The 26354-nt window shown below is 41.2% G+C and overlaps 1 protein-coding gene across 1 annotated transcript in view; it reads left to right on the forward strand.

Moving 5' to 3' along the window:
- Positions 1–14297, forward strand: part of Gpr139 (G protein-coupled receptor 139) — a 40481-nt gene extending 26184 nt beyond the window's left edge. Inside the window, exon 2 of the mRNA XM_027410348.2 lies at positions 13363–14297. Coding sequence (XP_027266149.1) covers positions 13363–14297 — 935 coding nt within the window. The remainder of the gene's footprint in view (positions 1–13362) is intronic.
- The last annotated feature ends 12057 nt before the right edge of the window (positions 14298–26354 follow it).

The raw sequence follows: 26354 nt of genomic DNA on the forward strand, positions 1-26354 counted from the left end.
TGAGAAAGCTGACTGGGACATTAGATATGACCGTGCTCCTCTTCCAGACCTCGGCATTTTTCATCTATAATTGATGAAAATATTGCCCACTTCATTAGTATGAATTAAGTGCTAGATGAAAATGGTCCTCAACTCACAATGGTGTTACACTCTGATAGACCCTAGAAGCCCATAGTCAGTTGAAGCTATGGGAAGTAAGTAATGGGTTAATACAAACAGTCCACAGAGAATTCTCTTATCAACACAGCACACCACAGACTCTTTCTTGGCTGTGTTTCTTCATAATGCCAGGCCTAAGTGACAGCTGTGGGTGTTGTCAGCACTCAGCATTTAAAGACAAGATTGTATTTCAAATCACTAGACCATAAAATTATCCAAATTCAGACCTTAAAGTATGGCTTCCACTGAATGCATTATCATCTTTGCCTCCTCAGAAGATTGAAATACATTGAGTAAAACCATATTGTGTCATATTGGTGTTCCAGTTTGAATATACACCATCCCCCATCAGTTCATATTCTGAACACTTCTTCCCCAACCAGAGGTACTATTTGGAGAGGTTCTAGAAACTTCAGGAGGTGGTCTTTAGCTACATGAAGGAGGTCATTCGAAGTGGCTTCTTAGGAGTACATTCTCCCAAACTGTTTCTTGTCTTGCTCTGTTCCCTGGCCTGCCATGCTTTCCAAACAAAGCATCTTTCCTTTAACTTCCTCAGTATATGTGTTTGGTTACCATGATTAGGAAAACTAACTAATAGAATAGGATATTGTAGTATCAAATAGTGTGTCATATTACAGTCATTGTGTGTGAAGCAGCGAGTTCAGTGGCACTCTTAGCTGATCTGAGAGAATGGGAGGGATCGTCACATCTCCTGCCTCTTGGTTTCTCTGGCCCATGTTGTTCACTCTTTTTCCCTGTGAGCCAATGAAACCCATAGCCCCTGCCCCAGATGTGAGCCGTGATACCACATTGATGGTTAAAGCCCATTACTAACTGTTCTGTTTACATAAATGGAAAGTGAGGACCTGAGAATGGACAGGGCTTGCCCTGGGCACTTGGGACCTACATCAGAACCCAGTCTAATACAGAGGCACTTCCTGTGGCATTCCAGGAGTCTAAGAACACTTGTACTGACTGAACTTGATACTTGAGTGAGAGAGTTCTTCTCCAGAGATACCTATCCTTCCCCATAGACCAGAAGGCTCAAATCAAGATAGTCATTGACTCATGGACTCTCCCATCATTTGATGTCTCTCCATAGGAATCCTGATCATGATAGTTGTACGTGAAAACATGGCTGCTGACTGAATACTCCTTCGACAAAACAAAACAAAACAAAAAACAGAAATCTCAAAGTCGAATGAGAGGATAGAGAGAGTAGTTAAGGGAAAGGATGAGGGAAAGAGATGAATATGTTTTAAATATATTATACTAAATTCTCAAATAATTGGCAAAAATGTTTACTTTTAACAACTGAGGATCTAGAAGACCAACCAGATATTGAGAGTCCAAAAGTCCATACATCTCTCATTGTGAGTGTCCTAGCCATTCTGGTAACTCTCCCACTTGGTGATTACTGCAGAGCCACCTGCCTGCCCAAGACTGGTCCTGTAAAGCCCTGCCCCATCTGTCTTTCTGACAGACTCCCAGAGATGAGAAAGCACAGCTGCATCCATCACTCTGTTCAGAACTTGACCCAGAATGGCACCATCAAGTGCTTGCAAGATGCTTCTTCATTTTGCCAGCTGTGCTGTCTTGGCCAGGTGGCATATCCTCTCTGAATATCAATTTTCTCCTTTGTTCACAGAGACCAGAACCTGACATCCACCTGCACTGTCATCTCCCTACAGTTTCCCATGTATCAAGTCTTTTCTCAAATAAGCTATGTTTACTTTATAAGCAAACATTTACCACTGCTCTAAGTAGAAAAATAATGTTCCTATGAGATCCATAAACTGTTTCATTTCACTGCATAGTAGAATTTTTTGCAATTTCTTCCTAATAAAGTTTTAATAAATTTACAAACAATTCAACTTAACTTCCTACATAAGAACATTCATCAACAGATTCCATAAAGCCATCTCACTTATACAATGCCATCAACACATAGTAGGACCTCAATAGAAATTAGCACATAGGGAATTATAGTTTATAATCTTTTGGGTCTGTTGGCTGCCTTGACTGTGGCTTTATGATCAAGGTTTAAAGTTTCCATGGTTGCCCAAGGAAGTTGCCCCTGGTCAAAAAGCCAAAACCAATTCTGCTGTCAAGAGAAGGTCAATTGATTGGCAGGACTGACTCCTGCCTGCAGCATGGATGCTGACTCGCTGTTCCAGTGCCCTGAGTCAACCTTTCCTGGGACAGCAGCCATCTTTGCTCTTGCTGCCTATTAATCCATAGAGGGAGATTTGCCAGTCTAATCTACACAAGAAACCACTGCTTTGTTAATTTCTAGAGGCAAGCCAGAGCAGCTACATTATGGATCCCACACTCAAGATCTACAGGCTAAATCCACAGCATCTGTTCCACCTTGGCAGACATCACCAATTCATCCTTGTCCCACTGAGTTCAGCTATAGTTGAAATAATACTTCCAACATGGTGGCAAGGTAGCCACTACCAAAAGATTTCAGATGAAACTTCTTTTTTCTTATTTTTTATTTTATTCTCAGATGAAACTTCTTGTGTATGAGAATAGAAACAAAGGAAATAGAAACACTGATTCGGAAAATAATCCATTCAAAAGTTAAAATGTTACTAATATATAAGTGTATCATAACAACATAGAAAAGAACGTAATAAATAGAAGGAAATAAATAAGCTACAAAAAATTAAGAGCTACCAAGATAAGAATTATTATGCATTTTTATGGATCACATATGCATATTTGTTTTGATCAAATCCATTACCTCCAATTCTCTCCCCTCCAACTCCTCACCTCCCTGCTCAATCACTTTACCCTCCCAACCTCAGGTATTCTCTCCTATTTTAAACCCACAGAGTCTACTTAGTATTGCCTGTATGTGCATGGGTCAGGGTGTTCTTTCAGGGGCTGCATCTCTGAGGAAACTTACTCTTCTCCCCTGGAAGCATCAATTGCTGACAGCTTCCTTAGCTATTGCTTCTCTCCAGGAACTAATTATTTTAAAGAAAAAATGTTATATCAGAGGACACAATAGTCAAGTGAGTTGTTACTCAATGATGGCTCTTAAGGGTTTAATTCTATAGATAATGATCAATGTTCTCTACCAAGGACAGACAAAAAAGAGGACGTAAGTTGCATCAGCTACAATTGGAGGCTGAGATTAGTAGCAATAGGCCAGGGAAATCAGAATCTTCTCCAAGAAAGATTCCTAAGGAATGCTCCAATTGTTCCCTTTCCTGCTTCCTCCCTCCCTCCCTTCCTTCTTTTCTTCCTTCCTTCCTCCCTTCTTTCTTTTCTTCCTTCATTCACTTCTTCTTTTTCTTCTTTCCTTCTCCTCTTCCTTTCCTCTTTCTTTCCTTCCCTCCTTGAGCCCTTTAACTCTCTCCCACTTATCCCTGCATCTAGCACAGGTCTGCTCTCTTGTACATACTTTGTGATTGTTAACTGGTACCAACTGGCTGAGTTTTAACAGGCAACAAGAGCTATTTGTTTTAGTGTTTACTCTGTGCCAGGAAATACACTAAATATTGTGCATACATTATTTCATGCAACCTCACAACAAGCTAAGAGGGCTCTCACAGCTAGGATGCCATTTCACAGTCGATACTAAAGCTCCAGGGTTAGGACACTCACTAAGCATTACAGAATCCTTTCTCTTGGGATTTAATAGTAGGCAGCCTGCTCCCTGCTCCTCTGAGAAAAGGTTCTTAGAAGCCCTGGTACTTTGGGTGAAGTTCTGCCTGGAAAGAGAGAACAAGGTCACTTGACTCTTCAGAGTCTTTCTTGGGCAATGGGAAACCATTACCCAAAGTTGTCCATCCCCTTGTGGGGAGGTTCCATTCCCAACTGTTACTTCATTGGTCTATAGTTAATTTTATGTTCCTCATAACCAACAACAGGAAAAACCTCTACTTCCCTGAGTTCTTGACTAGGGGGAAGTGGAATCATGGGAAACAAAGATGGCCACTGGCCAGCTGACAATATTTGGGTCTGGATATAGGATAGGACAACTATTCTTGGGCTCTCCTGTCATACTTCTCTTGTGAAGACCCTTATAGTAGAGTAGAGTAGAACCCTAGAAACCTCCAAACACCTTCTACAGACATTAAAAATCAAGCCTTGCAAGCATCTTACATCTCCTTTTCCTCCCCAACTTCCCATATGCCCCCACAAAAAGCCAGAGAATATCAGTATCAGTAAGGAGGAGGGTAGAACACCCATTACTCAGTTCCATCTGCATTCCTCACCAGCTATAAGCAAGGTCACTTCCAGCTTTCTACCCAGGAGGCTGCATAATTGTTCTTCCTAAGAACACAATTTTGGGAATCCTGAGGAGTTGGCAATCACACCACCAGACTAGCCACAAATGCCAGAGGCAAGCATGACATGAGAATTGACACTGCTCGTATAAGAGATAGATAACTGGCAGTGCATTTAAGTGGCAACAGAAAAAGGTGAATGCTGACTCTCTGGAAATTCACAAGGATATAATTTAGGATTCATAGAAACAGTACTTGTGAAAGATTAGACCAGGAATTTAATTAGCCAAGAACAACAATTCTCTCTATAAATTTTTTCTCTAATTTTTGAGAACTATAGGAATGGGACAACAGTGCCTTCAGTGCCATACTCTTCACACAATCACTGCAGCTATCAAAAAGTTCTTCTCAGTATCCAACCTAGTCTTTTTATAGCTACAGCTTGATCTCTTCTCCTTCTTAGTTGTCTGTAGGAGGGAGGTAAAAGGAGACAAGAAGTAGGACAGGAGGGCAGAAACATGTATTATTCTTTAAACCAACATTTCTATTCAGTGGAATCACCTTGTATAAATACTCAGAATGCTTACAGAAGCACAATGCTGATCTCCCCAAGCAATAATGGTAACAAACAATATCCAACAACAGAAAGATGCTTTAGAAGTCTTATAGACCTGGAGAAAAATGAAATCTAGGGTCTATCTCTAATGGAAATGTTCAAGTTGAGCAGCGGTGTGCCTTGTATGATCCCATCTTGTGGCACTAATAATTATTACTAATTATGTTGTTATCATAGTTGTGAACATCTAACAAACACCTGCTCTGCTTCTCTATTGCAGCATTTTAAAATCTCCATAACATGGAAGCTAAGATTTATGGTTACTTGTCATGGTTCATGGGCAGATGGAGCTCCATGGAACAGGTCTGGCTACAATCACCTGGAGTTCTATAGACATGTGTGGAAAGAAGTTTCTGTCCCACCCACTCCTACAGCTTTTTAGACCCAAATAAACACATAGAAGCTTATATTAATTATAAATTGTTTGGCTGATAGCTCAGGCTTCTTTGGATAGATCTCTCTTAATTATCAACTCATTTCTATTTATCTATGTATATCCAAGGGGTCTTGGCTTACCAGAGAATGCCCAGGTATCCTACCTTCTGGGTAGCTGCCTGGTGACCAACTCTCCGAATTCCTCTTCCCAGAATTCTCCTAGTCTTATAGCCCCACCTATACTTCCTGCCTGGCTATGTCCTGCCTGTCCACTGGCCAAAACAGCTTTATTCATCAACCAATAAGGGAAACATATTCAAAGCATACAAAAGGACATCCTCCATCAGACCTGAGCACCAAAGATGAAGACTCACCCCATAGGTGACCACTGATGTTAGGATTCCCCACACATGGCTTCTCTAAGTGACATGGAGATCATAGAAAACTGGGCTTCCAGAAGGAGCCATTGTCCCCAAACAAGTATTTAAAAGGTCCCTTATGACATAGCATTAACACTCATGCAAAACCTTCTTGACACCATCTCAGGTCAATATCACAGGACAAGCTCAAGGCAAGGCATCTATGGACCATGGACCATCGGGAGAGCCTAGCTACCACATTATTGGGATGGGGAGATGTTGACAGACTTCAATTATCTAATTTCTTTTTCAGTGTGTGTACACTTTGTAAAAGTACATATGCCTAGGAACTCATGGAGATTAGAGAAGATATCCAGTGTCTTGTACCTCTCTCTATGCTGTTCCCTACTGAATTGAAGCTCACTTTCTTTTAGCTAGGTTGGTGGCCAGCAAGCCCCAGAAATCCTCCTGCTTCCCCACCACCCATCATGCTGTGCTTAAAAACACATGCAGGCACAGCTTACTTATTACATGGGTGCTGGGAACCTGAACTCAGGTCTCTATGATTGTACTGTTAGTTCTCTTACTCACTGAGCCATCTCTTCAGCCATACCTATGTAGGGCTATGATGTATTGATTAAATATATAAACCAAAGGCCTAGTACCATTTCCTGGATCCCCACCCTTTAGCTATGTGTCTTCAACAAGGAACTTAACCTCTCTGAGTCTCAAATTTTTCAAATCATATTACTGCTGTCACATGGTAGTTATGATTAAGAGATGTTGTAAAATGCCCAGGACATAGTGAATGTCAAATGAATAAATGTTAGTTATTATTATATACTAAGATAATTCAGTCATTGAAAAATTAAGATAAAATTGGATAAAAAGAGCAGAACTAAGTGTAATTAACTCAGAATTCCAAGTGTTCTGTCTCCCCAGCCTGTCTCTTTGGAGAAACCTACAGGGACATCATAGTCATCTCAGACACCAAAATCAACTCTGGAAGACCTTTGTCCTTTCTCCACAGCTGGTAGACCAGTAGGCAGGATGGCCTGATAACCAGAACTATTCTGTTCTCGCTGCCACTCTCCAAATCTTCTCAAGTCTGAGGACAATAAGCTGCACATACAGGGAATGAATCCTCCCATGAATATCAGAGATGTTTTACAATTCCAAAACATGGACTTTCTGATCCCTGAGATCTTGAGCCTGGCCAACTACACCAGGACCAAATGGAGCCCAGAGCCAGTTGGTTTTAGAGAAAAGCTGTGAAATGCAATTTCAGGCAGTGGTGATCTGGGTTTCTCAGCTCATTCACCCCTTGCAAAGGTGCACCGACTCTGTCAACACCACTTTCCCTTTGTGGAAAAATGTGTGACAGTGGAAATGATGGATTTTTTTCATATGGGAAGTTAAAGCAAGATCAAGTCATAAGAGTTGATGTCCCTACCTTCCCATTGCTTTTCTAGAAAATCAATACACAGTTCCTGGCAGTTCCCCCAAGCTCACCTCAAGGTCTCCTAAGCATCCCTGATATTAGCCTGGGATTGGGGTGATCTCTCTGCTCACACAAAAGAAATGAGAAACTCGGTATCAAGGATTAGTTTCTCAAGAGAGGCAATTACTAGAAACTTCAGGAAATGTCAAGTATGAATACCTGGCAATTTTGTTGGCTTTGATGGCTTGCTTGACTTAAAGCATTCATTAGGTGGGACTGGAATATATTTGCAGCATTTCAAATTGTAGAATTTTTAGCTTCATGCTTGAAACTGGGTTCAGCTGGGGAGGAAGAGACAGGGCCAAGTCATTCTACAGAACATTTCCTAAGGAGACTCAGGAATTTATCCATTCCTGTCTCCTGATAGTTATGGAGGCTACAGGAATAGAGAATATGTGGGCACTGCTCAATGAGTGAAGAGAGATTTTGACAAATAATAAGACTTTTATAAATCTGAATGATTAGCTGAAAACTCTTATAGCCAAAACTAAACAAAGCAGGGACCAAGTAGATGGCTCAGTGTGTAAGTACATTTACTCTACAAGCATAAGGATCTGAGTTCATATCCTCAGCACATATATAAAAAGAAATGGCTAGACATAGGTGCAGTAACTATAACCATGGCACTCTGATGTAGAGACAGAGACCCAAGAGCTCTCTGTCCAGAAATGGAAAGCTCCTAGTTCAGTGAGAGACCTTCTCAATAGGGAAGAGCATGATAACAGAAGGCACACCATTTCCTGCTCTCTCATGGCTTACACGGGCATGCACCCACGTGCTTACAAGCATCTACCACATGTACCAAACCACATACACATAGGAAAAGACAGGAAGGAAGGAGGGAATGAGGAAATAAGTTTAATATGGGGTAAAGTCACAAAGAGATAGAACTTCTTCCTGGTTTCTTCAGTTGCTCAGTTTCTTTGGACAACTGACCCAAATGTCCAAGCATCATCTTTCTTACCTATAATATGGCAGGATATTCTCATTATTTTGTTCTTTGAACATACATGCTTCATTCCAAAACCTTTTCACCTACCATTCTTGCTGCCTAGAATCCTTTTTCCATCACAATGGACTATCCTCACCTTGACTGATCGCAAATGTCACTTCTCATCCTTTGCCTATATTGTGCATGGTATCATGATCTGGGATTCTCTTGGGCTTTGCTGTGTGTTGATTTGTTCATTTATTTATTTGGACTTCTTCTTGCACTCTATCATTCCCATGACAGAAATAAACTTGTCCATTTTGCTAATCCCCATGTCTTCATCACTTCATGCAGTGTCTAGCTTTGAACGACCTAATGAGTGAATGAATGAAAACAGATCACAGTGGCCAAGCACTTACCATGTACCAGGTACTGTTCTCCTTGTGAAAACTGCTTTGTGTAATTATTCTTCCATCTGAGAGCAATCTCATGAAGTAGATGTCATTTTATAAAGAAGGAAACTAAAACACAAAGTGACTGAATAAATTTGCCCTAAATCTATGAGCCAGTAAGTAACAGAGCAAGGATGGAATCCCAGGGCAATTCCACTCCAGACCCCATAGGCTTGGGTATTGGGTGCCCAATGTCATCAGGACCTACATCCTGATGTCTAGGAAACTCTAATTGTATGAGATTAAGTCATGGAAAGCAAGGACCAGAAGGCAGCCCTTTGACCCAGACACTCTTCCCAACCTTTGCCTTCCACTCTACACATGCTCACCAGTTTTCCTATGCCCACTGTGTACATTCTCATTTATTTCTTCAATGTGTAGCCATTTACAGGCTATTTACACACTCTTAGTGGAGACCCTAACATCTAAAATAGCAATTGGTGCCCACCTTCAGCCCATGCATGGATTATTGCCTGCAAATATAGATGCTAAATACTTGGTGAAAGGATTTCTGAATAAACAAACATTTTGAAATGCTTTTCAAGAGAATGCAAAAAAGCTGTTTAATAAAAGAGAGCTATTAAATGCAAAAATGCTTACAGAGCAAGCACAAATCAATATAAGTGTCCTTTGCCTTAATAAACCCAGTGTTTCATGCATTCCCACCCCTGGGCCTTTGCACATGTTGTTTCCTTTATTGAAATGCCTTCTCCTCCCACATGGCTTCCCTGTTTACCTGTTGTTGGTTGCTTTTTTAATCTTTGGGTCTTTTACTCTTAGCTCTTTTGGGGGGCCTGCCACCCAGCTCCCAAATAAACCACATACAGAGTTTTATTCTTTCTTATAAATGCCTGGCCTTACCTTGGGTTATTTCTCTCCAGCTTTTCTTAACTTAAATTATCCCATCCACCTTCCACCCCTGGGCTTTTATCCTCCTCTATTTCTGTATGCCTTTCTTTACTTTTTCCTTTGTGGCTTGTTATATACCTGGGTTATATGTTATATGGCTGACCCCTGATGTCCTCATCCTTTTCTTGCCCCTTGACCTTTCCTCCTAGATTTCTCCTTCTATTTATTCTCTCTTCCTGCCAGCCCCATCTATCCTTTCTCCAGCCTCCCTTTTGGCCATTCTGCTCTTTATTAGACCAATCAGATGTTTTAGACAGGCGAAGTAACACAGCTTCACCGAGTTAAACAAATGCAAAATAAAAGAATACAACACATCTTTGCATCATTAAACAAATGTTCTACAGCATAAACAAATGTAACACACCTTAAGATAGTATTCTACAACACTTCTCTCCTTGTTTGTCCCTTGATCTCAGATTGAACATCATCCCCTCAGAAATGTGTTTTCTGGTCTCTGCTCCCAGCCACTTCTTCCTATCATACACCATTACCTGAATTTATGCAGCTTCTTCTATAGTTCTTTGGTGTATGTTATTCTCTCCCTGTAAATTCCAAGATAGATTAAAGCAAAATAGACAACATCTGTTTCATTTACCACCTCTTCCCTGAACACAACTCATGGGTTGGTTTTTTTTTGGGGGGGGGGGTTGGTTTTCAAGACAGGGTTTTTCTCTGTAGCTTTGGAAGCTGTCCTGGAACTCACTCTGTAGACCAGGCTAGCCTTGAACTCACAGAGATCCGCCTGCCTCTGCCTCAACTCATGGGTTCTTAAACTACTAGGTACACAAACTTTTGGGATATCAAGCCTATATCCATTTTATATGAAATGTGGTATTTTCTGACATGGAATCTATCAGGTACAATGAGGAGGTCCCCACCCCATTGGGATAAATATTACTACGTGATAGTCTACAGTATGAATCTTGGTCTAGCTTGAATCCTGGATAATATAACTAGCACTCTGTTATTTCTGAGTGCTTCAGATAAGATCAAGAATGACACAGACTTAAACAGGATAATAGTTGGCCCTACAAGCTTCTGAGAGGATGTGTAACAGCTGAGCTGGACTTTGCACATTCAGCTGTTGGGAGTGTAAATTAGTAAAACCACTTTAATATTAACTTTCAATATCTAATATAGAAGATGCACACTGTAGGCTCATGTGTTTCAGCACTTGATCCCCATCTGGTCCACAGCATGGAAGGTTATGGAATCTCTTGAAGATAAAGCATTGCTCCAGGAAGTGAGTCCCTTGGGGTAGGCCTCTATCGTCTCTCTGCTTTCTGACCGTAGACACGGTGTGATCTGCCACCTCATGCTCTCACTGTTGTGCCTTAAACTGTGAGCTAAAATAAACTATTCCTCAGTTAGGTTGCTTCTTGTCAGGTGTCTGACAAGAAGCAACCTAGCAGAAGAATAACCACTAGCAGAAGAATAACCAAAACTACACATTCTAAAACATCAATGCATTTCTGTGAACACTCCCCAGAAAACTCTCACATGGACATGCTTCTCAGTGAGAGTCATACTGAGACATGAACTAGCACACTCATAATGGAGAAATCCTGGAATAAAGTCAAAAGTGCCATGGGAGGCAGGAAATACAAAACTATATGTATTATCTACATAAATTGTATGTCTTAATTAAGGTTTCTATTTCTGTGAAGAGACACCATGACCACAGCAACTGTTACAAAGGTAAACTTTTAATTGAGGTGGTGATTTACAATTCAGAGGTTCACTTCATTATCATCATGACAGCAAGCATGGTTTTGCCTTCATTTTGATCAGAAGGCAAAAGGAAGTGAACTGAGTGTCACACTGAGCAAAGCTTGAGCAAAAAAAGACCTCACAGCCCTTCCCCACAGTGACACACTTCCTCCAACAAGGCCATACCTACTCTGACAAAGCCACACCTCCAAATAGTGTCACTCCCTTTGGAGGCCATTTTCTTTCAAACTACCACATGAATAAATTAGAAGTCCAAGTATTAGCATAGCTACCTCTCAAAAACGTACTGCTGAATACCACAAGGCAAGAATGAGGTAAACTATAATAATGACAGTGTGGAAGAGAAACAGGAGGCAAACATTACCCTGGGCACAGACTCTAGTTTCCCAAGAGACAGAGAGAAAGAGAGAGAGAGAGAGAGAGAGAGAGAGAGAGAGAGAGAGAGAGAGAGAGGAGAGGGAGAGGGAGAGAGAGAGAGAGGAAAACAATGACATTGGAGCCATTTCAAGACAAGCTTTTCCTCTACCTATAGTGTTATTCCTCTCTTATAACATAATGAACCAAATACAAGAAAATGTTCAAATTCTTTTAATTTTAGGGCAAGTGTATGGGTCTCTGTGTGTGTATTTGTTTTAAGAGGATTCTATATGTGAACTACTACATGGTTTGTCTTGTGTTTGGGTGCAGGGTCTTGCTGTGCAATCCTGTCTGGTCCTGAGCTCTTGTCAGTCCTCTTGCTTTAGTCTCCCACATGTTAGGATTATAGATATCATCCACTGGGTTATTGCTTTTGAATTATTCCTTAATGCATTTCAAAATGTATCTTATTCTGCGAGATTCATGTTTATTAAAGTAATCAGATATTGTGTGTGTGTGTGTGTGTGTGTGTGTGTGTGTGTGTGTGTGTGTGGTGTGTGTGTTTTAAATACCCATCTAATTCTGGGAACAAGAATATTTTTCTAATACTTGTACAAAAAATCATATACATGTGATAAATAGGTATATATACATAACAGTTGTTTATTGGCTATGATTATCCTAAGGGAAAAGAAATGGGATAATAAGAGAACAGAAGTAGAAGAGAAAGTTATATTTATTTGTGATTGTTTTTAAGTGTGTACAATGTATGTTGATCACTTGCACCAAAAATCTACTTAAAATTAATGTACAGGTCATCCCTTGAATGAACTTAAAAGGAGGTCCTAGAATATAAGTTCCATAAAGGTCCTTAAGAAGTCATGCTGCTGAAGATGTAGCCAAGTGATAGGGCATTTTTCAATATATAAAAACCCTGGGTTCTATCCCCAATACCACAACAAGGATAGTATACAGCTCAAGCACCTTGGAGGCAAAGGAATCTTAATCCCATGGCATCTCTCACTTGTCATGTTGCTGTTATAAATTGCCTGGAATAAAAGGCAACTGAAGGAAAGAAGGGTTTGTTTTGGGCTCACACTTTCAGGGTATAACCTGTCATGGAGGGAAAGTCATGGCAGTAGGATCAAGAGGCTGCTGATCATATTGTATCCACAGTTGAGAAGTAGAAAGAGATGAGCGCTTAGGCTCAACAGGCCTTTTCCTTTGTATTTGGTCCAGGACTCCAGTCCTGGGAATAGTGCCACCACTTTTAGTGTGGCCCTTCCTATCTCCATTACTCCAATCAAGATCTCTTTCACAGACATGCCTGGAGGCTCATCTCCTGGGAGATTCTAGATCTGGCCAAGCTGGTGATCAGCATTAAGCATCACACCCATATTTCCACAGTCAGTCAGACAGACATGTAGAATGGAGGACTTAGTTCAGGGATAGATACAACACTGAGTCTCCTGAGCATTCAGGGGTCCAGCTGCACATCTATAATTGGATAATACCAGCATCACTTTTCACAGTTGCATGGGGCACAAATAAACAACAAGGTGAGTATATGTGTTCATTTGAGGTGTGATTTGTGGTGCTGAGTGTCCCACAGAAACACCCATTTGATCCTTTGACATGTATTGAAGTACTCCAGAAACCTCAAGCCCTCACTAGTAGATAACAGTCATCTTTGCCTTGGGTATAACCTTGATTCTCTTTTCTCCACAGCAAATATTTTGACAGTCATCATCCTTTCTCAACTAGTGGCCAGGAGGCAGAAGTCCTCCTACAACTATCTCCTGGCACTTGCTGCTGCTGACATCCTGGTCCTCTTTTTCATTGTTTTTGTGGATTTCCTGTTAGAAGATTTCATTTTGAGTGTGCAGATGCCTCCGATCCCTGACAAAATTATAGAAGTGCTGGAGTTTTCTTCCATCCACACCTCCATTTGGATTACGGTCCCATTGACTGTTGACAGGTATATAGCTGTCTGTCACCCACTCAAATACCACACAGTTTCCTACCCAGCCAGGACCCGAAAAGTCATTGTGAGTGTTTACATCACCTGCTTCCTGACCAGCATTCCCTACTACTGGTGGCCTAATATCTGGACTGAAGACTACACCAGCACCTCCATGCATCATGTCCTTGTCTGGATCCACTGCTTCACTGTGTACCTGGTGCCCTGCTCCATCTTCTTCATCTTGAACTCAATCATTGTCTACAAGCTCAGGAGGAAGAGCAGTTTCCGTCTCCGTGGCTACTCCACAGGGAAGACCACTGCCATCTTGTTTACCATCACCTCCATCTTTGCCACCCTCTGGGCCCCCCGCATCATCATGATTCTCTACCATCTCTATGGGTCACCCATCCAGAACCCTTGGCTGGTTCACATCATGCTGGATGTCGCCAACATGCTGGCCCTTCTGAACACAGCCATCAACTTCTTCCTCTACTGCTTCATCAGCAAGCGGTTCCGAACCATGGCAGCTGCTACACTCAAAGCCTTGTTCAAGTGCCAGAAGCAGCCTGTACAGTTCTACACCAACCATAACTTTTCCATAACAAGTAGTCCCTGGATCTCACCAGCAAACTCACACTGCATCAAGATGCTGGTGTACCAGTATGACAAACACGGAAAGCCTATAAAAGTATCCCCGTGACCCTATAGGGCTGGCACTTGTGTGCCTCTGTGTAATCTGTTTCCAGATGAGAGGGTGTCCCATGCTCTGGCTGAACAGCTCTCCTTTAAGAGTGCTAACATGATTTCCTCTCTCCACAGACTGAGCAGCTCTCAGACTGGCAGATGAGAAGAGAGGAAAGAGAAGAAAGGAAAGAATGAATCTTGTTTTCCTTTGTGCACTTCTTTTCACAAAATCACACCTACAGCCAAAGTTCCTCCTGGCTTAAAGATGCCATTGGGTTATAAATGTCACCATACTGTGACCAGTAAAGACCACAGTAGAGAAGTAGTTAGTGCTTGTACCATCTACAGCCACTAGGAACCAACCACTCAAGTGTGTGTCCACCAAGCCACTACAGTGTGTAGCTGAGCCACACTCTTCTTCCAATAGTTGAGGACATCCATCATTTCCCTGTACCATTTCCAGAAGCTAACAGGGCTGACTGGTTTGGGGTTCTTTTTCCCAAGATACTCTTTTTCCTATACAAGATTTTGGTCTCCAAGTGGCCCTAGCAGCTCTGGCTACAGAATGACATGGCATGGAAAAAAGGAAGTGTCAGATACCAACCAAACTGCTACTGGAATGTCTATGGAGAGGCTCCAAACAAACATGACTCTGTCCCTTAGAACTGGAGTCTAAGGTGTAGTTTTCTATTTGCCATAATGTATAGATTTTATGTCTCCTCTAAAACAAAGACCCTGCCTGGCGTGTAGGGGAAACAAGGAATTCTTGAGCCCAGAAAAACAAAAAATCAAGCCCACTCTTGCTACCTTTTCAATTCATCCGTGTGTGAGCTGTACACGATCCTTGCATTCAAAATCACTTCTTGCTGTGACCCTGCACACACTTCTGGGAGACTTCTTCTTTGTGTCAAGTTGTGCTAGTCCTGCGTCCTTGCTTGCTCAAGCCCTCACCAAATGCTTCCCATGAAGTGATCTCTTAAATGGAAATAATAGTTCCAGGGTCAGAAGCTACAGCTCTTCTAGTGAGAAGAGCTGCCTAGGTTCCACCACAACCCAGCTGGCATGGCCATATAAGACCCTAAGTAAGACACAACTGTCACAGGGGGGTAGTTGTGCCAATCATCGATCTATCCTTTGATGTAAGTGACTCAGTTAGGTAGTGCCTGTTATCAGTAAAGATGTTTAACTCAGATGCTTCAAAGTTGATAAAATTTATTTATTATTCTCCCCTTGCCTGTTCAATGTAAGAACAAATCTAGGGTGCAGTAGATAGGGGCTTCCCTGAAAATTACCATATGTATGTGCAGACATAGAAGGCACACACATAGACATGACTATATTAAACTGGGCCTGTGGTGTGCTTTAAAGAGGATGTCCATGCTAGAATCCCCATTATTTTGCATTTTATTTGTGCCTCTTTTTCAGATTCCCAGTATTTGTACCCATTCCTGGTTTGGAAGAAATTTTCCAAAATAATTTTTGAAACTGCATGATAGTTTTAGTGATAAAAACTAGACTAGGCACCTGAAACACTTGGTTCCATAGGCTTGATCTTTATTGCATTTTGTCCCTAAATTGGAAGGCATGCTCTGTCATCCTAGGGGTTTCTGCAGCAAAGGAATGGGATGGAAAGGGCCCTGGGGCAACACAAGTTCTAAACTTAAACCAAGGCCCTTAAATACTAACCCAGTGTACTTTGGAATTGTATTGTTCCTAATGGCATCTGTTCTTATCCTGTTAAATGATTCATGGCGAGTCTTGCCAGACTCAATGGTTAGATTCTAATGTCAGTGCAAAGGAGAATGACCTATGGGGCTGTGGTTCCTGTGCATAGTCCCTCAGGAAAGAGGACCTTTGAACACCCAAGAAGCTACATTTTTCTCCAATGTTGGAGCAGGCTGCTGATACTTTGGTTGAAGATAGTAGAGTCAGTTGGTGTTTAGGGAATGTTTTGTATTATTGTGATGTGTCTGAGAACATCAGGACCCAGATACCGCAAGCCACTACCACTGAAAAGTTTGCAGAAGTCATTCATATGAGGGATAAGCGGAGCCCTTGCTTCCATCTTGCTTGCTCCCCAGAGCATACGCTAAATGAGTGAAATGTGAGCAAAATCCCCCACATCTCTTGAATCACATTTCTTCCCCTCCCCCAAGCATGTACAACTGAATGTATGTTCGTTAGCTGTGTGTATGACACAATTCCACTGCATCCCCTATAAGTAAACATTGACCAAAGGCTATCTATGCTGAATATATATTATGTGTGTGTTTATTTATTTTTAAAAAAGTATATCTCTGAAAAATGTTAGTTTGAGCTATACATAAGCAATGCAAAGTGCAATATCTGTAAAGGTTAAGCAATTCCTTTTTGAGAATGTACAAAGAATGGAGAGTAAGACTGAGCGCTGTCTGCTCTGTGTTTTAATTGTAACTACAATGGTTAATTATTTAAAAGGTGGGTGTAGCCTGGGAATGCTTTCCCCTGACACTCACTTATTACTTTTCTTAACAGTAGAGGTTCTACCAGGTAGTACGGCAGCATCTCTCTTTTATGACACATTTTCTATTCTCTAAGTAACCCTTTAGGCTAATCCATGAAAGCACTCCAGAGAGTTGCTGCATCTTCTGTTTAAAATGCACATGGATTCTCTTTTAGGTTAGACTGTTTCCTCTCTCTCTCTCTCTCTCTCTCTCTCTCTCTCTCTCTCTCTCTCTCTCTCCAAAAGGAGCATTCATTTATTATTGATAAATAATAATAATGGACGGTGAAGTTTTTAACTTTAAAAATTACAATCCTTTTCATTCAGGACGGGTTTGGATGTGAAGCTTTGAATATTGAAGCCTGTCACATAAACAGCTGCTGCTAAGGGCAACCACCTTAGCCTGGGTTTTTGTGGTGCTTCTTTCAAAGACTGTTCACCATCACCTCCATTGTTGTATGATTGGTGTCCTTGGACATGGTGACAGTGCCATAATATACATGCCAAGTCTTTTTCTTAGCAAACGGAAGTCCAGGGAAGGAAATGAAGGGCACAGCAAACCATAAAAGATAAACCATGTGAAGGCATGAACATCCATGTTCCAAACACCTTGCAATAGAAAGAGTTATTTTGCACAGCTGGTGCCTACTTGTCCAACATGGGGAGCCTTTTGAAAGTGCATTAAGGACTCTGATAGTGACTACTACTGCTCAAAAGTGGAACAGGAGGCTACCACTGAAAAATAGGAAATGCTCATATTTTCTTAACTAGATAATATATTGTGTTTGGACTAGTTTGTATTCTAATAAATTCTAACATGGTGCACATTTGGTGTTTGCTGTTCGCATATATGCTTATCAACTGCAGAATGCTGGTTTTTATTCATATTATTTTTAATTGATAAATTGTAATTGTATACATTTATGGGGTGCAATGTGATGTTTTGATATATGTATTAAATGTGCAATGATTAAATCAAGCAAATTAATATGTTGCCTCACATATTTGTGTTGGGACATTTGAAACTTACTTTTGTGTCTATTTTGTGTCTATTTTGAAGTTTACAACACACTATTTTGATTACAAAACGTCTCCTATGGAACAGATCAACTCAAAACATTCTTCTGTCTAATTGAATCTTCGTACCCTTTGACCAACAACTCCCCATTTCTTAGCTCCCACTTTCCCTACCTTCTGGTAACCATTTTCCATTCTCTATTTTTATGGGCTCAATGGTTTTTTGTTTGTTTGGGGTCTGTTGCTGTTGTTATTGCTTCTACACATAATGATATCATATGATGTCTGTCTGGAGCTGAGTTATTTCATTTAGTATAATGTTCTCCAAATATCAAAATGCCAATGAAATTTTTAGAACAGTTTTAAATTTCCATTTTACTTATACGTTGTGTTGAATGTTAGCATAAAATAAAAGCCCAGGCTGGAAAGATGGCTCAGCCATTAAAGACTTGGCTCACAACCAAAGTAACACACACACAAAAAAAAAGAACAAGACAAAAACAAAATCAAACAAACAAAAACCCATGAGAATCCCACCTGCTTCTTTGTTGGTCCTATGGATTTCAAAAAGGTTTTGACCACAAAGTTCTGCTACCTGTAATCCTAAATTGTTCATTACTGGATGTAAATCTGTGTTCTAGTGTAATTGCATCCTCTGTGAATCTTTGGGGCAATAAGAGCTGTAATCATTAATAGAATAGCACATGGCAAAGTGCTCTGATATCCATGTCAGGCAGTGGTGAGTTCGTGTCCCATACAGACCAGATGTATGCCCTTCAGCAGCTCCTTCAAGACTAGAACCTCTTATATGGAAAGTACTACACGTTGTAATAGTTTCCATTTGTCTGCAAAGTATGTAGATGTTCTCATGGTGAGACACCTACCATTTGGAGTAGAGCATTGTGGGCTGCGTGACCTTGGGCAATGTTCACAATCTTCTCTGAGTCTCACTCTCCCCTTCACCATGGGGGCAGATCACCTTCCCAGTAAGTACCTTGTAGGATTCTATCAGTATCAGACATTTTACAGCTTCCCTTTGTACAACACTTTACAGGTAAGGATGTTAAACCCAAAGAGGTGAATGGATACCTCCAAAATGAAGCTTGGGTCACTGAGTATTTTACCCTTTCCACTGTATCTCACTGGACCATCTGAGTCATCCCCTGAAAGGTCACATTATTTTCATGACCTTTTTGTTTTTAGAGTTGGGAATATTGTCTAGCTCTGCAGCTTTTCAAGTCCAGGTCACCCAAGCATGAGATATAGTATAACTGCATCATAATTAAAATACGCAACTTGACATTTCTCTGTAAAGTAGAACTTTTCTTTAAATTGATTGAATCAGCTCTCAAACTCTCTATGCATTTTCCCACACAAACCACCATCAGTTCTGACAGCCACCCACAAACTATTGTCACAATCCATCTTTGCATCAGCTTAGAGACTGAAAGTGACATATAAGCTGAAGAAAGGTACAGAACAGCAGAACAATTGTCAAAAGGGTCACAGGATCTGTTAGCCATGCCACAGTATCCTCATTAATTTTGCTCACCAACTCAGAGAAGCAGAATAAAAGTGAGCTGATGGAGACTGAACTGTTAGATAATGATCATTTTATTAATACATTCTGCTAAATGATGGCTCAGCCTCTTGGTAGGGTGTGCAATTAATCCAAATGCTTGCCAGACACAACAAGGAGAATGAGAGACTTGTGTCTATGGGGATAAATAGATACTGTGAATATTCTGGATTTGTTGGGAGAATGTGCTATTATGATGCCCAAAAAAGAAGGAAAAGAGTTTCCCAGCTTGAAAAGAGCAGATAAGGCAACAGGGAAGGGGTGACCTTGTCATGAACTCGCTGCACAGGGTGTTACCCTGTACATGAGCTCTGATACCTACAGAACGAAAGTGACACAGTATTTCTTTCCAAGTGAGATGTAACCAGAAGAATTGAGTTAAAACTGCAGCAGGGAGTATTTGTACTAAATCCAAAGAAAAAATCTGCATGAGGATGTTTATTAATTCCACAAATGAGCTTCAATGGCAGCTCTCAGAATCCACTTATCTGCACCACAGAGAACCAAATCACACTCAGAGGTTTCGGTGTAGAGACTTTAGTCAGGAGACTCTGAACAATGGCCCTGAGCAAGACTGAAAAATCAGTAAGCACTGTTGTGACACCTGGGAAATGATGGGAAAGCCCCTCCCCCTCTGCTGTGTCATTGGATGAAAAAGTGAAATTGCAAGTGGATGAGAGCTGGCATCTTGGAAAAGGGGCCTTCCAGAAAGGGGCTCTTCCTTACTGTTGTCAGACTTAGGATGCCAGAGAGGAAGGCAATGTTTCTCCGTCTCTCTTTTCTTTCCTCCTTATGTCTACATAGATGCCTCCTGCTGCTAATGCTCAAACAGAACTCCATGGGGGAGGAAGATCAGGTGGTTCATTTTTAGTGACCAGACTCCCATGCAACATGTGAAGAGTAAGTCAAGAGTAGGATAAAACGGAAAGCAACTTCAGAATAAACAAGAAATTTTGGAGTTTTATTTTTACTATCATTGAGTTCTTCAAGGGACAGTGGGGCTCCTTAAAACAAAGCTAAGACACAAGAAATCTCCCCTTACTCAAAAGCACAGAACACACACGTTAGTAAACTCAATTCCAGTAATCTTTCTACACATTTTCCAAAAAGCACAAAATATATCATATACCTTTCAAAGCTTGCTTTAAACTTTCATGATCATAAATTTCTCATATCAATTTTCAGAATTTCCATTGCCCAGGCTATCAACTTAAATATGTCTAAAGATAGAATGCAGACATTCATTGATAACCCACTGGGCCCTGTGCATTCTTTTAGTCATTTATTTATTTGATTGATACTTATTAGAATATGCCATGTGCCAAAATCTATTCTAGTCAGTAATTTGTTATATGTACAAGACATATAAGCCTCTATGGCAGGTATTCTCCATGGAGAGAGATGGAACTGGAGAAAGCAAGTTAGATTAAAGCAGCCAGTGATGAGTGCTGAGATAAACAGAAGTAAGCAAACCAGATCAGACAGAAACATTAGATAATTCATTCAAGAAAGCTCTGTTTGAGAAGATGGCCAAAGAACTGGAGCTTGGATTAAAAAAGAAAGGAAGGAATGAAGGAAGGAAGGAAGGAAGGAAGGAAGGAAGGAAGGAAGGAAGGAAGGAGGGAAGGGAAGGAAGAAAGAAAAACAGCTACGCAAAGGGACCAAAAAAGGGAAAAGCCTTGAAATGGAAATGACCTTGAGTACTAGTGGGAGGCCAGAAGACTAGAACTGCTGACACATCATGATCCAGTAAAGGGATGTTATGAAATAAGGCAGGGCAAGGTGGCAAGAGTCAGGTCATGCAGAGCTTTGTGCCCTGGTCAAGATCCTGAAGGGAAACCACTGGGAATCTTAAGCAAGGGATTGATGTGGTCATCTCACCTCCGTCCTCACGAGTCTTGAAGGGAAACACACTAATTTCCATTTTTCAAGTGAAAAGAAAAAACTGAATTCCATGGAAATTAAATTACATTTACTCAAAATAACAATGAGTAACTCATGAGTTGGTATTTAAGTCCAGGTCTGCCTGCTTCCAAGAGCCCCTTCAGCAGGCCACCTTGACATGTTGTCATTGATGTCCCAGGTTCCTGGTCCTAAATTAGCAGTTTGGTCCCATTAGCCTTTTCCTCATCCAAACTTGATATTTAGGTTACAGTCATCCTCAAATTCCATTAATGAGGAGCCAGAAATCATCCAGGCACAATACCCTGCGGTTCCTCTTCATGACCCAATTTGTATGTTTGATGAAATCTGGCAGAGCTAAATCTCAGCACTACAAACAAGATAGTAATAAAAAATGAAGAAGACAAAAACAAGTATAAACTTTTATGTTTTCCCTGAGTCATCCTTAGTAATAATATCTTTTATTCATAAAATTATCTTATTTTACATACCAATCCCAGTTCCCTCTCCCCCATCCTCCCACCCCCCCCACCATCTCCCCATCATGCCACCCTCCCCATCCAATCCTCAGAGAGAGTGAGGCCTTCCATGGGGAATCATCAAAGTCTGTTACATCATTTGGGACAGGACAGAAACCCTACCCCCTGTGTCTATGCTGAGCAAGGTATCCCTCCATATGGAATGGGCTCCAAAAAGCCAGTTCAAATACTAAGGATAAATGCTGGTTCCACTGCCAGCTGCCCTATAGACTGCCCAAGCCCCCAACTGACAACCACATTCAGTAGGCCTACTTTGGTCTTATGTAGGTTTCCCAGCTGTCAATCTGGAGTGGGTGAGCTCCCACTTACTCAGGTCAGCTGTTTCTGTGAGTTTCCTCAGCATGATCTTGACCCCTTTGCTCATCACTCCTCCTCTACAACTGGACTCCAGGAGTTCAGCCCAGTGTTTAGCTGTGGGTCTCTGCTTCTGTTTCCACCAGTTACTGGATGAAGGCTCTACATAGTAATAATACTTTTGATGGCATTGTTTTATGAAGGCTTCCCCCCAGAGATTTTACCCGTTGGCCTTTCTCCTTTAAGACTAGCAATTGTGTCCCTGTCCGAGGTTCTGAATATGTCCATGACAGATAAAGTGTCTGAGAAAATTCTTGGTATGAAAATAGAAAGTTGTCTTCCCTCTCCCCATAAAAAGACCCAGAATATCAGTGTGTGTGTGTGTGTGTGTGTGTGTGTGTGTGTGTGTGTGTGTGTGGTGTGTGTGTGTGTGTGTGTGTGTGTGTGTGTACCTGAATACATCAAGGTCTGAGGTCAACTGTGCCTGTCACTTTTAGGAGATGTCCACCTTGCCTTTTGAGACAGTATCTCTCATGTTAGGTCTGGACTGACCTTACTAGACTGGATGGCCAGTGAACCTCAGTGATGTTGCTGACCTCAGATCCCTAACATTCAGATTTCAAGTGCACGCCACTATGCCTAGCTTCTTACATGGCTCCCAGAGTTTGGACATCTATCTTCATGCTTGCACAAGTACTATTTGAACTGAGCTGTCTACCCATATTCAGTCATTATTTATTTTGTTAGAAGATGTAAGACTAGTTTTTTTTTTACATAATCCATTTCCACTAGGACTTTGTGCCTGTCAGCAACATCTACATCACCGGCAAGATTTTCAGAAATGTAGAACTATAACCACAGACCCAAAACCAAGCAGTAAAACAACTGAACTTCAACAGCATCACCACCTTGAGGTTCCTCCATGCATTAAGCCTGCAGTGGCCTGGCAGTGGCCTAGCACAGGCATACTTTAAACTAATGGTTCTCACCCTTGGGGAGCTTTGTAGATTCCCAATTCCAGAATGAACTACAGAAATGGGTGTAGTTCATTCCATTCCATTCAAATGTTTTCACTGTAAATAAGAGGATTTCTTCAGGTAAATGTTATATTCATGGTATAAAAGGAAGGTTTGTATTATCCATCATAGACAGAGATCATTAAAACAGATGTGCAAAAGTTGCCAACAACTCTCACCACCCTACCATTGTCTGAACTAGATATCTAATCTCTTTAGTTAAGACACAAAAGTTGGGAGTTAAAGGCCTGATGTCACCATGTTGAGACTTTCCCCTCACCTAGCCATGGCTGATAACAAGCTATAGGGGAACTTCTTTCACAATATGGTTCAGGGTTAGAAAGCCAAATCCATGCTTCTTAGCCTATTTGCACACCTCCAGTGTTGCAAGAACCACCCCTAGCGAAATGCCAGTCTATTACAGGGAACCATTACAGTGTTTTTATTTTAGTGACCCCAAGCCTCAGCTGCACTTCAGACTCACCTGGTGCTGTTAAAAACATACTTCCAGATACTGTGCTCACATGTGATTAATAAAAACCTTCTAAAAGAACCCAAGGCATCAGAATCCTCAAGATCATGCCCAAGTTATTCTGATACCCAGTCAAGACTGAGACACTCTTGCCTACTTAGTGATATTTAGTAAACCAGGAGAGCTTATGACAAATCTCCCCAAAAGTCTTCCAAGTATTCCCTCACCAATTCACATTCCATATTTGACTGAGATTTCATCATATGTGTATATCTCACAGATGAATCTTAAATGCAGATCACAACTGACTACCCATTCTGGATCTAGAACAAGCTTCAAAACAGATTCAAGGGTAGACTTGTAGGGGCTGAGAGCAGGCTCTGTTTCTGGAAAGATAGATTAGAGGATCTTGGCTGAACCCATGGTGAGTGAAATACCATCCAACTAATCCAGATATTGGAGCAAACACCCAGACAGACTGGGTTTTCATAGAAAACAGTTTTTATTATCATTTCTAGATGTTCTGCCATCCAGACTGATGCCAAGTGAAGACAGTTAAAGATGAGACTTTAGATTACCTTTGTGAAGCCAGGCTTGGAGCTAGTGTCCTGGATGGAGTATAGGGTGTGTGAATAATTCTTCCTTTTTGTGTACAGGCTAGCCTGAGAAACAAAGAGTGAAGAAACACATACATGGCAACCCTTCTCTAAATTGTACAGATCAATCAAGAATGGCAAAGGGAGTTACATTTCATGGTGTTGGAATTGGATGTGAAGTGATGGGTGGCCTTCCTTCTCCACTGAAGGCAGAGAGAAAGAGCAGGATGGAGATAAATTGACTTTTAAATGCCTCTGAGAGTAGAACAAGTAGTTCTTGCAACCAGCTAATGTAGAATCAAAAGAAGAGAACCTGGTCACCCTATACTTATGCCTCCTGGCCTAGGGATTCTAACAAAATATGGGTCTGGGAATTTCACAATCCAGAGAGACAGCCAGGTGCCCTATACTATAAAGATGCTTAAAAAAGAAAATATCCCTCATCCTCTCTCCTCAAAGTGCAGTTTGGTCATCGGACATCTCCAAAGACATGTTTCTATCTTTGGGAACAGAGATCCTTAATCTTGGTATCCTCACCTCTCCACGCTTTCACAGGGTTTCCTAAAAAGCCCTGGAATCAAAATTAATTTTAAATGACTTTAACTAACACCAAATAGGACTTTTATGAATGAACAAATATAGGACCCAAACCAGACACATGAGTCCCTGAAACTCATGCAAGCATCAGTCACCTGTGAAAGGGCCATGAAGATTCAGGTTCAAATCCTGATTTCTTTGCTATGTAGCTGAGGAATGTCAAACAAGCCTTTCTGACCCCTTAGTTTCTGCTTTGTTATCTATAAGATGGGAATAACAACACTACTGACTCCAAATGGGAATAGCTTGATTATATTTAAGATGTTAGAAATCACTAGAAACTATTGACAGATGTGTTTAAAATGCATCATATTTATTTCACTCTACAAGAATTCTGAATGTACAAAGACTTCTGTCAGCACTTGGGTCCACTTTGAGTTAATGAGGCCACTTCCAAGATAAAGGGTTTAGCTATACAGTGTCCTGGATCTCCATCTCTTCCAAAGCAGAGAAAGTATATCAGTCATTGCTATCATCCAGTGACAGTCCTTGAAAAAGACAGAGCATCAAGGGTTTGGAAGGAAAAAGGCAAGCCATCCATCACTGCATGTTCTATTCCAATGTCATGATGCAGCTCCAGTTCCAGCCTAGCTCTTTCAAACAGATCTCATCCACTGCTTGTCTCTAGAGTAGAAACTTAAACATCAGGGTGAAGTAGCCACCAATGGATCAAGGCCACTGGCCTATGTTATTTAGTTTGCTATCACTGAGTTCCAGGGAATGATACAAATGTAAGTGGTCTTATTGGTGAGTGTTAATACAGGTCACCTGTCCATGTCACACCATGTCAAGTGTGTCTCTAAGGCTCTGAGCTGGAACACAAATATCCCCCAGCAAGAGATGAGGGCTTCACATCATTATAAATTAACTTATAAATATCTGATTTCTAGGAGGCTACCAGGAAATGACTCCCACATGTCATGTGTGTGTGCCTCTAAGTGTCACTGATTACCTGGGGTACAATGCTCTTCTATGACAAGGGACAGGCCACAACCATGATAGAAAAGGGCAGGGTCTTCTCCCAAGAGTGAGGTCATCACAACATCAGCAGTCGAAAGGAAAGGCAGTCATCAAACAAGGAAACTGGAACTGGACCTGAGAGGCAGCAGAGAAGCCAATCTTCTTTGTCCTGATTTGGTGAGCCAGTTGACATGATTTTTCCTGGGGAGATGGTAAAGGTAGAGTTTACAGCCAGAAGGAAAAAAGACTCAGGCAGGCTATTCTTTCCAGGACCCACTAATGAGATAAGCCTACCTGGAGAGGTTGCTCTGCGTTTAGTGGGAGCAGCCTCCTGAAAGCTCTGTTGATTTTCCACTACAATCTCAGAACCAAAGGGTCTTGTTTTGTTCTAATTTCCTATCTGGTCTCAATGGGGCAGACACACACAATGAGTGTACCTCCAGCCAAGGCCAGCAGGGCTCAGAAGTGACAGCTCTCCTGAAAGGCAAGTTGATTCCAGCATGGGTTCCAGCTCATGAATCATCACTTCTTCCTCGAAAACGGGCCCTGTCTGTAGTCATACCCTGCTGTAAAGCTTTTATCTCCTCAGGAGTAAAGAGATTATCTCACCAAGGCTTTA

This window comes from Cricetulus griseus, chromosome 3 (assembly GCF_003668045.3).
Source record: "Cricetulus griseus strain 17A/GY chromosome 3, alternate assembly CriGri-PICRH-1.0, whole genome shotgun sequence".
NCBI classification, from domain to species: Eukaryota; Metazoa; Chordata; class Mammalia; order Rodentia; family Cricetidae; genus Cricetulus; species Cricetulus griseus.